The sequence below is a fragment of the Rhododendron vialii genome, chromosome 2a, assembly GCF_030253575.1.
Source record: "Rhododendron vialii isolate Sample 1 chromosome 2a, ASM3025357v1".
Taxonomy (NCBI): domain Eukaryota; kingdom Viridiplantae; phylum Streptophyta; class Magnoliopsida; order Ericales; family Ericaceae; genus Rhododendron; species Rhododendron vialii.
The window spans coordinates 47,025,111-47,037,992 of NC_080558.1; the positions used below are offsets into that span (position 1 = coordinate 47,025,111).

Here is a 12,882-nt window from a genome sequence, read left to right on the forward strand (position 1 = left end):
TTTAAATAACAGCAGCAGCTTGCGTAACAATATCGGTCATATATAGTATATCGATCTGTATCAAAATATCTAATGAGACATAGCACGAATATAGCAGTTTGGAATTCTTAAAAAGTTATCTTTTGTAGCTAGAATTTTAAAAGTGGTATAAGTCAGCAACCGCCAAGAGCGAACAAAAATCTGGATACGAATGGGGAACTGGGCCGGTTCTCTTCCAAATTTTTGGTACTACTACTGCCTATTGGTTTATAGGTGTAACAATATTGGAAGGCCGGCTACAAAATAATATGCAAGCATTTCAATGATCGGTTTAACTTAGTGCTTTCGGACAAACTCATGTGTACCTCAATAAATCTTTAGACGACCAATCCAAGAGAACGTCTGATTTAAGTCGGAAGAAATTAAAATCCATACGGACGGACTCTACAAGAGGTGGTAACACCAAAAAGATTTGGTAGATGAAATGCAAGAGTGAAATAGTAAAAAGTCCCACTAGTACATGTGATCATAGTGTGCAATGGATGCACTTAACACTGATCCTTTCCCCATTCCATACGGGTTATTCTGCAGCACAAGGCATGCAGTAGTAGTACATGATCATCAGTACTGGAAATGAGAGAGAGAGAGAGAGAGAGAGAGAGAGAGAGAGAGAGAGAGAGAAGGGTGATTTGGAAAGGTGAGTGTGAGAGAGGGAGGGGCGTCAGTGCCTAGGTCGACAAGAAAACTGACAAAGCCCTGGTCTTGAGTGGTGTGTTGAGCTGAGAGCCTCATTGGTTTGGTGTGTCTTCAATTCATTTTTCAGAAGATAGAGAAGCGTCATTTCCATACTTCAAACACTTAAATGCCTTTTAAGAGAAATGCTATTAGTAAAGAAGCAAGCAAAGAAGACCACAAAGAAGTACGTGTAAAGTACGTGGGTCCCCCTCTCTCCTCAGTCCAAAAAATTGAACGGTACCCATTTCTTCCTCAAAAGACCCTCCTCCCCCTGTTCTGAAAAAAAATTTTCAAAATCCGAAAATTTTGAAATCCCTCATCATCGGGCTCCTTTTCTCCCATCTGAAACAAAATATCTCTCTCTCTTCCCAAACCGCGATTCCAACCACCACCGACGCACCACCACCATCTTTCCACTCCCTTGCGAAGCTTATCCAGTGCCCTCTTCACGCTTCCGACGCCCCACATAGTACCACGGATGCCACCGACCCCATCGTGCGGCCCTTAAGGAGTCCCATTCTCAGTCCACGCTTGAGCCGGTTGCCCATATCGATTTCTATCCGGATCGATTTCCGCCCATATCGATTTCCCCTTGTATTTCTACTAGCTTAATATTTATTCTGTAAAATGCAACATTACGATATTACCCATGTGCGTAATCTGAATCTCACTTAGCAGAGTCTCTTTGGAAGGTTGATATAGGTATGCTAGTCTCTCTTTGCCTTTTAGCTTCCCCGGTTGCTCCTTTGGATGGGTAGGGTCTGTTTTGGCCCTTTCTTTTTGCTGGTCAAAATGTGAGATATTGGATGAGAATGGCCGGCGGCGGCGGCGGCTATGGAGCTTGGTTCCTCTACCGGGGAAGCGGCTTGACAGCAAACTTGGTCTCACTCGGAAACTCGGTGTTGCGACTCAGTGGGTATCTCAGTGTATTGGGCTTCTCTCTAGTTGTTTTTTTCCTTTTTTAGTTTGTTTCCGTTTTGTTGATGTCTGTCAGTTTTCTGCTGTGCAAAACTTTTTTGCGAGTTTGATCTGTTGCCACAGCCGTGATGCCGTCCAGATTCCATTTGTGCTTTCTCGGGTTTGAGCTGGGGTCCGATGAGATTCTCTACTACCTGAACTTAAATTGATTCCTAATCTAAGTGTTTCGTTGGTCTTGCTCTACAATTCGATTTGGGTAACTCTTGTACATATATCAAATTAGCTATCTGCAATTCTTGATTCTAGTCACATTTTGCATTGCTTGTTTCTCCTCTCATATACAAAAACAAAAGGGGGGGGGGGGGGGTTTCCTGCTCTATTTCTTGTTGGGATGTAATATAGTTCACTGTTTGGTGTTTCAATGCATGGACTACGAGAATGGATTTGAAAAAAATTGGAGATGTCCCAACCCTAAACCTTACATTGTTAGCTGTGAGGCATGAAATTAGGAAACGGAGAAATAATTTGGGTATGTGGATGTTGTTTGTTGAGGCAATATTTTGTAATGGGGCAACAAGGATTATGGTGGAAAAGCTTGAATTTTTGCACTCAAATTATAATCTGGTAAAAGAGAAAATGGACCAAGTGTTCCACCCAAAAAGTAGTATTCCAATGATTAAACTTTTTTCAAAATCCAGTAATAAATCACCATGCCAACCAAACAAAATTCAAGAAGGATGAATTTTGGAGTATGTTAAATCCATTGTCCTGCTTATAATACTACTGATCTTGGCGTTTTAGTGTGCATGAGCAGCAACAAACCATGACTGGGAAAATGGTGTAATTCAGTACTTGCCGTGGTAATATGAACAATTTTTGGACTGTTGTAATGAAATGAAGATTTCCTCATGCAATCCCTTATGTACAGCATCGAAATGATGCAATAGATAAAGCCAAAATTCATTGCGGGGTTTTCCAACCAATGTTCCACTTACATAGTACACCAATTGCAATTTTCTCAACCAAAGTGTTGGCAAAGTTCATTAATATACCATCTACAAAAAAATACATCACTTTCAGCAAAAAAGAAGAAGAGATGTCTGAGTTCATCTTGTTTATCCCTTAGGATGCAAATGGAAGACCCATTGGGTCTGTGATACTTGGCTGGTTTAAGGACCTTGGATGGTAGATGGCCCTCGGCTCGGAGCTTGACTTCGGTTGGGCGGCACTAGCATTAGAGCCTTGGCTTGAGAATAGACCTTGAAAAACAAATCTTGAATTTCCCAAAGAAAAGATAAACCCATCAGAGTTCATGCCATACCCTGATTCAAAGGAACTTGAATTGCTACCGAAGGCAACAGATCAGTAAATCTATTTCTCCATTTCTCTTTAAATCTTAATTCGTTTGAATACACAATGGCAACAGATTAGCAAACTAATAATTAGTTTAAATACACAACGACAACAGCTTAGTAAATTGCAAAATTTATCATTGGGCGTATATCAATTGAACACATTCTCATCACACAAAATGACCTTGTCCACAACCACAAATCCAAACGTTCAACAAACTGGACCCACTTTTCTTTCTTGGACCACTGAAATTACATGCAAACAGGTACTCGGTTGTTGTAACAACATTTCTTCAACATCTGTACATTATAACCAAAACTAAGAACAGGACAGCGAAAAGAAGCCACAATAAATAAAACAACATATTTGCTCACAACTGGTATAAATCAAAAGGTAATTACGAAATCTGAAAAAAAAAAAAAAAACCCCTAATTGGAGAGGCTTAGAAGACCCCAATTTTGTGAAATCGGGGGGAACCCTTTTTTTTTTTTTAAAAAAAAAAATTATATAAATGTAGATTAGTGGACAGGAAAATGAGAAAGATAAACCTGTGGGAGAGAGATCGATGGCCTGTGGTGTCCGATGGTGGTTTAGGAGGAGAGATGGACGAGATATTGTACCGGTTTAGGAGGAGAAATCAGGTCAATGGAGAGGAAAGATGGTAGTGGTGTGTTGGTGGTTGTTGGAATCGCGGTTTGGGAGGAGAGAGAGAGAGAGAGAGAGCTATTTTGTTCCAGATGGGAGAAAAGGAGCACGATGATGAGGGATTTCAAAATTTCGGATTTCAAAATTTTCAAAACAGGGGGAGGAGGGTCTTTTGAGGGAGAAATGGGTACCATTTCAATTTTTTGGACTGAGGAGAGAGAGGGGGGACCAACGTACTTTACACGTACTTCTTTGTGGTCTTCTTTGCTAGCTTCTTTACTAATAGCATTTCTGGCCTTTTAACCCCCCCCCCCCCCCCCAACACACACACACACACCTTTTTCTATAACTCAGGTGGCTGGATCAGTTTATGCACACCTCAATTAATCATGAGGTCCATTTCCACTATTTATTTGTAGGAGAAGCCCAATTAAATCATGCATCACCATCTAATAAGCCATGGTTTCCGATTAAAATGGGCAATGATATATAGCATTTTTATCTGACTTTTGCTTATGAAGCTATCCACTACCAAGATGTCAGAGGGAGTTGTTTACATGGTGCCATCCACAAATGAGAAATCACAAAAAAACGTAGTATGTGAGTCACCACTTGTCTCTCACTCACGTAATAAAAATGCGTCACATTCTATTCGTTAGATTTGTTGCTACGTACAACACCACATGATCCTCTAGAAATTTTGCATACAACCCAATCGGTCCTCCACATAAGACCTCAAAGTTTTTTTTTCCCTCTTACAAGCTTATTAGGAGGGAATTACTATCATTTTCCCCTAATTTAATGGGCACATGCATTTTGAATTTTGGAGTCCAGTTTTTTAGCAAAACTTTTGGAGCTCAAGGCAAAATCATGTTGCTCTCCTACGGTAAGATATGGTAGTGGTAGCAATAATCTATCATTGGCGGAGTTTTCGTACTCCCATTTGTTCTCATGATCGATGTAGCACACAAACCACCATCGAATCATCAACAATCATATAGTCATGGGCCAATGATCAGTGTTGTCGAACAACCACAACGTTAGATGTCACCAGAATTTTTGTTTCATAGTTTCCCTACATGCATATTCTTGACTACGCCTCTGTTTCTAAATGCCCTCTTTTGTTAGATTTGAAACTTTTAATGACGGAAATGGATGCCAAATTGTATAATAACGCCAATTCTTATAGCAGTTTCAAACAAATAGTAAGCAATTATGGACTCTCTCTCGTTTTTCGATAGTCAGGGATGTCCGGACCAGCTTACGCTCTCTCAACTAATTCCCTTCCCTATTCAGTCAAATGCAAGCCATTGACACTAGTACTATTAGATTCATAAGAAATTTCTTTCTTGTTACAGACTCATCTTTTTGGGCTGATTTGCCAAACAAACTTTACGCTTTCTTTGTCATCAGGGTCCAATTGGAAATGGGTCTGATAGCTTGGAAACGAACTGAGCCAGAGCCCATATGGAGTCCAATTTATCAGCACTCTGAAACAATACAAAAAAAAAAGCCCAACGAAAGCCCAGTAGCCCATCTGAAACAATAGAAAAAAGCCCAACGAAACAATTACTGTGGACTCCAGGCACGGCCCAACGGACCATTATACACCTAGGGTTTCTCTTCCACTCCCATTTCTTCATTCCGCAGTCCCCAGTTGAGAAACCCTACGACGGCAAGCAGAAGACTAATCTAGAGAGAGAGAGAGAGAGAGAGAGAGGCAAAATCATGGAGGCTGCTGCAGCACCGAGGTCTCTGTCGACGAAGGAAGCCGACATTCAGATGATGTTGGCTGCCGAAGTCCATCTCGGGACAAAGAGTGTCGATTTTCAGATGCAACGATACGTATTCAAGCGGAGGAACGATGGTTAACTATCCTAGCCTCTTTCTTCCTTATATCACTATCATTTTCTTCACTTTAACACATGCATATGTATATGTCTATATAATCGTGTTACCTATTGTGTTCGATTCTGTTTTTTGTTTTTTTTCATTTGAGATCTGAGACAGTGCTAATAGTTAAACTCTGTTTGGTAAAGTTGTCAATTTTTGTTTCTGTCTATCAGTTTGTAAAGCTTGTTTCTGTTTACGCTAGTAAAACACACATAGGGAATATGTAGGCTGTAGCTACAGAGATTTGATGCGTGAACAAAGCCATGGTAAGTAGTGGGTAGTGTTCATCCGTGTTTGGAGGCGCTGAAACCTGTTTCCGAAATAAGTGAAACCGGAGTTTTTGGGGTTTCCGAAATTTTGGAAATGTCGTAAACGTTAACAACTTTGAAGAAACAACAACAGCACATCAGACATGTTTTATTCGAAAATTTCCAGAAACCAAAACAAATAACTATAAACAGATTTAAGGTGAGACTGCAGTACCTAAGTCATGGGATAATGGCTGCAGGGTTGCCTATCAAAAAAAAAAAAAACAGGCTAAAGGGTTCTTGGTATTTCCAAGTGCAAACGATACTCCTACATAAGTGAAGGCTAGTTTTGCATGCTTCACATAAGCGAAAAATAAAGCTCCTAAATCCAAGGGCACAAATCAAGGGTGCGACGATTTATGTGGGGAGAACCCATCAACCCTCTTTTCTTTGGTGTATAATTTCATGTACTGTTGATTTATGCATGTATCCTGAATTTGGTATTCATCATTTTTGGAGATATTTGACATCGGCATCCTTATTTTCATGTACTATGGATTTTAAGGTTCTCTTATTTGAAACAGTAGAACAATGCATCCTTATGTGCACTATATGGGTTTTCTTATTTGATAGCAAATTGCTTTCTTCTTTTGTTTGGAAGTTCAAGACCGTATTGACTTGCAATTAGTAATTGGGACCAACTTGCTTCTGGTACTTCAAGTTAAAAGTTATGCATAAAATAGTCTCCGTCATTCTCCTAGTATATATGTAAGCCGAATTTTTTTCATCTTGCTAACGATATTAAGCAATGTCATTTATATTTTTGTCAGGCATTTACATCATCAACCTCGGCAAAACATGGGAGAAGCTCTTAATGGCTGCCAGGGTTATTGTTGCAATTGAGAACCCTCAGGACATCATCGTTCAGTCTGCTAGACCCTATGGGCAGAGAGCGGTCCTGAAGTTTGCGCAGTACACTGGTGCTCATGCTATAGCTGGTCGTCACACTCCCGGAACCTTCACCAACCAGCTTCAGACCTCATTTAGCGAGCCTCGTCTTTTGATCCTCACTGATCCAAGAACTGACCATCAGGTCAACAAATTTTTACAACTTCCATGGTATTGAATGTTGAGTGGATTATTGTTTTGGCACGAAGTTCCACTTAGCTACAGTCCCAACTATGGGTGATGGGTATAATTATAAAGGCTCCAGTAGATTACCGAATACTTTCCACATTGTGGTCGTCTTATGTTCTGTTTTTTCTGTTTTAACTTGGTAACCCAAACTGTTTGCAGCCTATTAAAGAGGCAGCCCTGGGGAACATTCCAACCATTGCTTTCTGTGACACTGATTCACCAATGCGGTATGTTGACATTGGCATTCCTGCCAATAACAAGGGTAAGCACAGCATTGGCTGTCTGTTCTGGTTGCTGGCAAGGATGGTTCTTCAGATGCGCAATTCAATTCCTCAAGGGCATAAATGGGATGTGATGGTAAATATCTTGTTCAATTATTTGCATTTCTCTTCCAAGTGGTGTGGAATTTCTCAATCTTAATGTTTTAGTTTTTTTGCAAGTATTTTTCCTAGTTGTAAATTTACCTCATACCTGCTTTCCTCTTCTCAGGTGGACTTGTTTTTCTACCGCGAGCCTGAGGAATCAAAGGAGCAACAGGAAGAGGAAGCTCCTGTCCAAGATTATGCAGATTATGGTGCTCCAGCACTTGGTGCATTGACCGCTGATACCTGGGGTGATGCCCAGTGGCAGGGTGATACAGGTGCACCTGCCATTGCTGTTACTCCTGGTTGGACTCAAGAACCAGGTGGGCATTGTCTTTCTGCCTTTGAATTATTGAATATTTTAAACTGGATATCCGTCTAGTTTTCATTGGTATATGTTCGTGTAGCATGGTTAGCTGATAGCCCTTATGAGCTTCATTAGTCTGGTCATTTTCCCTTAGCTGACTACTGTTTTGGTTTCGCTTATACGTTCAGTATTTATGATTATGTTTTTGTGTGCGCGTATGTTTTACAAAGATGGCCCTTTGTTTCTAATTTTGGTTGTACTATGCATCTTATAAATTGTGCAGTGCCAGTTGCTGGTGATGGGTGGGATGCTGCAGCTCCACCACCGGTTGGTCCGGTTCCAACCCCAGAAGGAGGAGCAACAGGCTGGGAATGAGGAATCAGCTACGACTTTTGCCCAAGATTGTTTTTAAACCTTTTTTAGGTTTCCATGTGATTTGTTCTTGCAGTTTTGATATTTCTTGTTTAAACAACAAACTATTGGTGAAAGCTGCATTTAACGTGCAGTGGGTGTTCCAGTTCTAAAGAATTTTGAGGATGTTAGTTCGAGTAGTTCTGGGCAATGTTGTAGTTTTGCCTGCTGTTGCCTGTGCGACTTGGTTTGAAATTTCATATTTGTTATGTATTGATGTTGGTTGGTTGAAATAAGTAGCGGCTTATAGATCTAAGAACCCTCAGGGTGCTTTTGTTCATGCCGCCAAATCCGGCCTCTGATAACCCTTTCTAATTTGAGGCAAATTCTATACATTCATTGTAGATTTAAGGCCCGGAAGCAATTCATCAGTTGCCAATACATTATTGGTCAAGTTAGATGCAATGCTACATGCACGTCTCTATAACAACTCCGGATACGGTGATGACTGTTTTCAAAGCCGTTAGGTGCACATGGACTTTATACAATAAACTACTTTGAATGGAGCGTGTCTTTTGTTGTATTTTAAAGCTGCGTGGCTGTGACTATGTGTGATTTAAGGCCATAGGCTTCGCATTGACATTAGGTAGAAGAGGGGTCTGGGCCACCAGTGTGGTAGAGAGATGGGATCTAGGGCATCACGTGGCAATACCTATGAGCATTGATTCATTTTTTCCAAGATCTCGGAATACTAAAGTTCCCTCGTGTAAATAGTTTCCAAACAACTTATACCAACTAGAGATATACAAAAAGGCTTATTTCTCCCTGAATTATCATGAAGAAAATTGTAGCTGTAACGGTCAAATTGTAGTTGGCAAGATCACATTACAAAGCAAATTTCATTGAACTTCCGGTGGTTCTCTACGTAAAAGTGATCCAATTCTATTTACCAAAACCTCTCTCTTTGATTTTTTTTGGTCTTACGTCTCTATCGAAGGTTTTAAAATGTTCATTTCAAAAAGTGATGTAAGTTTAGATATAAAATAAATAAAAAGATTATGTCTATCAACGAAATTGCTCAACTTTTTAACATACAAAACACAGTTTAATTAGGGACTAAAAATTTTGAGACGTAGGGGCCATGACTCAACAACATATAACGAAACATCTCCTGGTACTGCAATGGGAGTGGCTTCCTTGAAAGCTTTTGTTAATAAATTTTTAGATTGTAACAAATTACCTTTATGTGTGATTTGTATGTTATTGATGACACGTCAGAATCTCTTAGATTTTGCTTTGAATTTGGAACAGTGAAAGGGCATAGTATCTTCAGATCCTTCCCCACTCCTCGTCAGGAAATTATTTGGTAGTCAACCAACCCATGTGGTACTCCCCAACAATCAGATGTCGCCATCTCAACTTAATGACAATGAGCTATATGTTTTTGTTGCCTTGAATTAACGGAGCCCCTTTTCAAGTTAAGTGGCGTTAACGTTTTCCCCAACCCCAATAGAAGCGTTGTCATTAGATAGTGGTGATTTTTGCCAAAAATTTAGTCTTGGAATTCAACATGGTGTTCATTATTTCGCCATGAATTGTGTTGTATTTTCCATTTTCAAAATTTTAAGGTTAAGCACTACCATTGTATAGCTATATTGTTCTTAAAAATCATTTGACTGAAGAACACTGAACACCCCCGTACAAACTACAAACATGATGGTTTTCGGAGAACAAGAATACCGACAAGTGTAAGTAGAATTACAACTGTGTCCTGTCATCAAACTTCCACCTTTCTAACCTAGCTTGTAAGTTCATTTTCCTTCTCGTACCTCCACCATCTTATGATATACAAAGTGGATAATCAGCTCACAGCAGGATCTTCATTGGATCTGGGTTCACAAATCCATTACGTGTTTTTCCTGTTTCACCACAACCCCAAACAAGACCCTATTCAAAATTTTCTGTTACTCTTTTTTGAAGATCTTTTAATTCCTTAAAGTTGTCTTCGTCCCCATGTTTTGAGCTCCATGAATGCTTTGCTTCATATGTATAGTCATTTGGGTTCTGTTATGTCTCTTTCTTGGTGGACATAGTCATATATTTGGCAACACTTTCTGCCATCCTTGTGTGTTTGAATACTGTCAAGACATTCTCCCAGAGCAGGGATCACCGGAAAGCAGCAATTTAGTCCCAGGAGTTCCTTAGAACTTTGCAGCCGCACTACAGTAATGCCTAAAATATTACACGAACGCTGAAAGCAAAAAGCACGAGCGAACATTAGTATTCTACGGATCCCCAACATTGACAACTGCATACACGAGTGAACATTAGTATTGCTGTGTATATCTAGTTGGTATAAGTCGACGGGCAACTGCATACACAAGCGAACATTAGTATTCTACGGATCGCCAAAGGGTAGGGAAAAATCTGCCAATCCTCGCTATTTTCATTTGAACACGTGTATGGGGATCGTGTAAAGTAATTCACTCCCAGGCCCAGGAAGTTAATGAGTGTCCTTATGTTGTACGTTTGATTCTTCTTTAGTCCTTATATTGTACATTTGATTTCTCTTTAGAAAGTGGGTTACAGGTGTCCATATTAGATGATAAAACGTAGTGGTAAAATATAGGCAAAAGCCAAAGCGGAAAATTAAAGTTTTTGAATAATTTTGAAAAAGGAATCTTGGGGAAGTTTTGGCAAATGTGGTATATGTTTTGTGTTAGAAAGTGTGGTCAGAGGAATATACTTTTGCAGTGCAACAACTATTGTGATGACTTTGTTTTTTGGTATCTAGTCTCTATCCTTAGAATTTCAGCAAGTTTGGTTTGAAAAAGATTATTTAGTGCTCTTAAGTATCACTACATGGTGCCTTAGATCCATCCTCTATTATATCGGTGCCTCAGACCCCTCTTCTTCATGATGTCAATGTGGAGCCATTAAATCACACGTGCAGTGGTAGAAGGTCAAGGGGCAAGGTCACTGACTCTAATTTTAGCCGAATTTGGTTTGGGATAGAGATCGTGTGAGCTGAACACTATCATTTGATGAATCAAACTCAACTTAGACGTGATCCAAAAATACAACTCTTGATTAACTGAAATAGCTTATGTTCAACTGGGTGATAACTCTCATGAATGTATCAAATTTGCCTCAAATTACACAGGGATATTGGAGGCTGGATTTGAAAGCATCAACAAAAGCGCCCTAATAGAACGTGCTTCGCTACTCCTTTCAACCAACATCAATACAATTGAACCATGAAATTTCAAATCATGTCGCATACGCAACAGTAGCAAAACTACTACTTGAAAATGGACGAACAGTGGTTTGGTACTTGATGAGCACCCAATGTTGTAGATATTTGGTGCGACTAGTCTCACTTTATGCTGTTTTATCTTGCGTTTATTTAACTTTTATAGCGATATTGCACGTAAAGTTGGTTTTTGTGTATTTCAGGTAATTCGTATAAATAAGACACGTTTGAATGCCAAGGAATGCTCCGGATGCTTCCAAGTACCCGAAGACCCTGTCGCCCTCTTAAAATCTGTCTAAGTATAAAAAAATGACTTTCTGGAAAAGTATCGATTTTCGAGATTAAAAATGACGGTAATTGATCCTTGAATTTTTCTAAGAGCAACTACAAAATTGTAAGGTTTTATTTGAAGAGCGAGGTCATGTTTTGAGTCATTTTCTCTTAAGAAAAATGTGCAATTTTCTATTTTGTACTAAAAGTGGGGAGTTGACATTTTGATTTAATTGGAATCTTAAAATTCTGGTAATACCATTGTTTCCAAATGGATGGTACTTTCTTATTTTCATTAAATAAATTAAAGTAAAGAAAAAGTAAAAGAAAGGTTTAAAATATAGTCTTTACTTAAGTTTAGAGAATGAAAATAAGATGCTGAGGAGCTGTGAAGTTGCTGGGAGCTGTTTGCTGAAGCTGAAGCCAACCTGAAATCTGCAGTTTTGCAGATTGTTATCGATAACATGAAGGAAGTATCAATACCATTTGCTCCATCTTGGTCCAGAAGCTGTCCAGGCCTGAGGGTATCGATAACCTTTGGTGTAGGTATCGATACCAGTCTTCTCCGGGGGAATATTTGAGTGATGTTATCGATACCCTTTTGATAGGTATCGATAACATTGGTCTCCTGCATATATTTTTACTACTTTTTAGACTTTCCATTTATGGAATACTTGCCACTTTTGGCAAGTTCAGGGATATTTTGTGGAAAGAAAATGCCGAGTTGTATAAATACTCTTCTCTCTCTCCCTTGTAAAGGGGTAAGTAGCTAACTTAGGTTTTAAGTTCCATTGTTGTCTTGCTCCAAGCTTTCTTAGTTAATTTCCTTAAGAACTCAAGTAAGTATTTGGTCTTGTTTAATTTTCCGTTTGTTAATGTTGTAGCTACTCTCTAGATCTTTCCTAATATCAAGTTTATTTCCGTTTCCTACGGTTAAATCTTGTGTCTCTTTTTAGCTTTATGTCTTGCTCTTTTACTATGTGTGAGTAGTCGATTAGGTTTGGCATCGGAGTGAATAACGCCTTGTGACTTATGTTTATCTTGCCTTTCTCAACTCATGGCTTGAGGTTTGGTATGGAAAATGAGAAGGGTTCGCCTTTTATGTAACAAAATTTGCCGATGTTAATATCTGGTGATCATGTGCTTGCTCACATGGTTCCGAAGCGATGTCTCGGTTCGTGTTTGCCAAGAAAACAAAAGAACTCGCTTGTTTTCCATACTACACTTCTAGTCCTTATTGGTTTCATAGCTAAATCTTCCGGTTGATAGCCTATGCCGTGAGATTTAATCGTGTTTTCGTTGAGAATTGTTAATGGCTAAAGTTACGGGCGTTAGTGACTCATTTGCCTTGCCACCTTTAATTCTTAATCCAAACTCATTTTTCTAGTCTTTTTCATAAGAGTATTTCTCATACTTCAAAGGAAAACTAAA

General features: G+C 39.3%; 1 protein-coding gene and 1 long non-coding RNA gene across 2 annotated transcripts; one reads left to right on the forward strand and one right to left on the reverse strand.

Annotated features, from left to right (window-relative positions):
* Positions 1-2,533: 2,533 nt before the first annotated feature.
* Positions 2,534-3,883, reverse strand: LOC131316704 (uncharacterized). Its single transcript, XR_009197236.1, has 2 exons — positions 3,534-3,883; positions 2,534-3,284 (listed from the first exon to the last, which is right to left on the reverse strand). It is a non-coding gene; the product is annotated as an uncharacterized LOC131316704 (long non-coding RNA).
* A 1,380-nt stretch (positions 3,884-5,263) lies between these two features.
* LOC131316702 (small ribosomal subunit protein uS2-like) lies at positions 5,264-8,224 on the forward strand. Its single transcript, XM_058346139.1, has 5 exons — positions 5,264-5,497; positions 6,602-6,864; positions 7,068-7,265; positions 7,398-7,593; positions 7,861-8,224. Exons 1-5 carry the CDS (start codon positions 5,359-5,361, stop codon positions 7,950-7,952), a joined length of 888 nt encoding a protein of 295 aa, XP_058202122.1. The 5' UTR covers positions 5,264-5,358; the 3' UTR covers positions 7,953-8,224.
* The last annotated feature ends 4,658 nt before the right edge of the window (positions 8,225-12,882 follow it).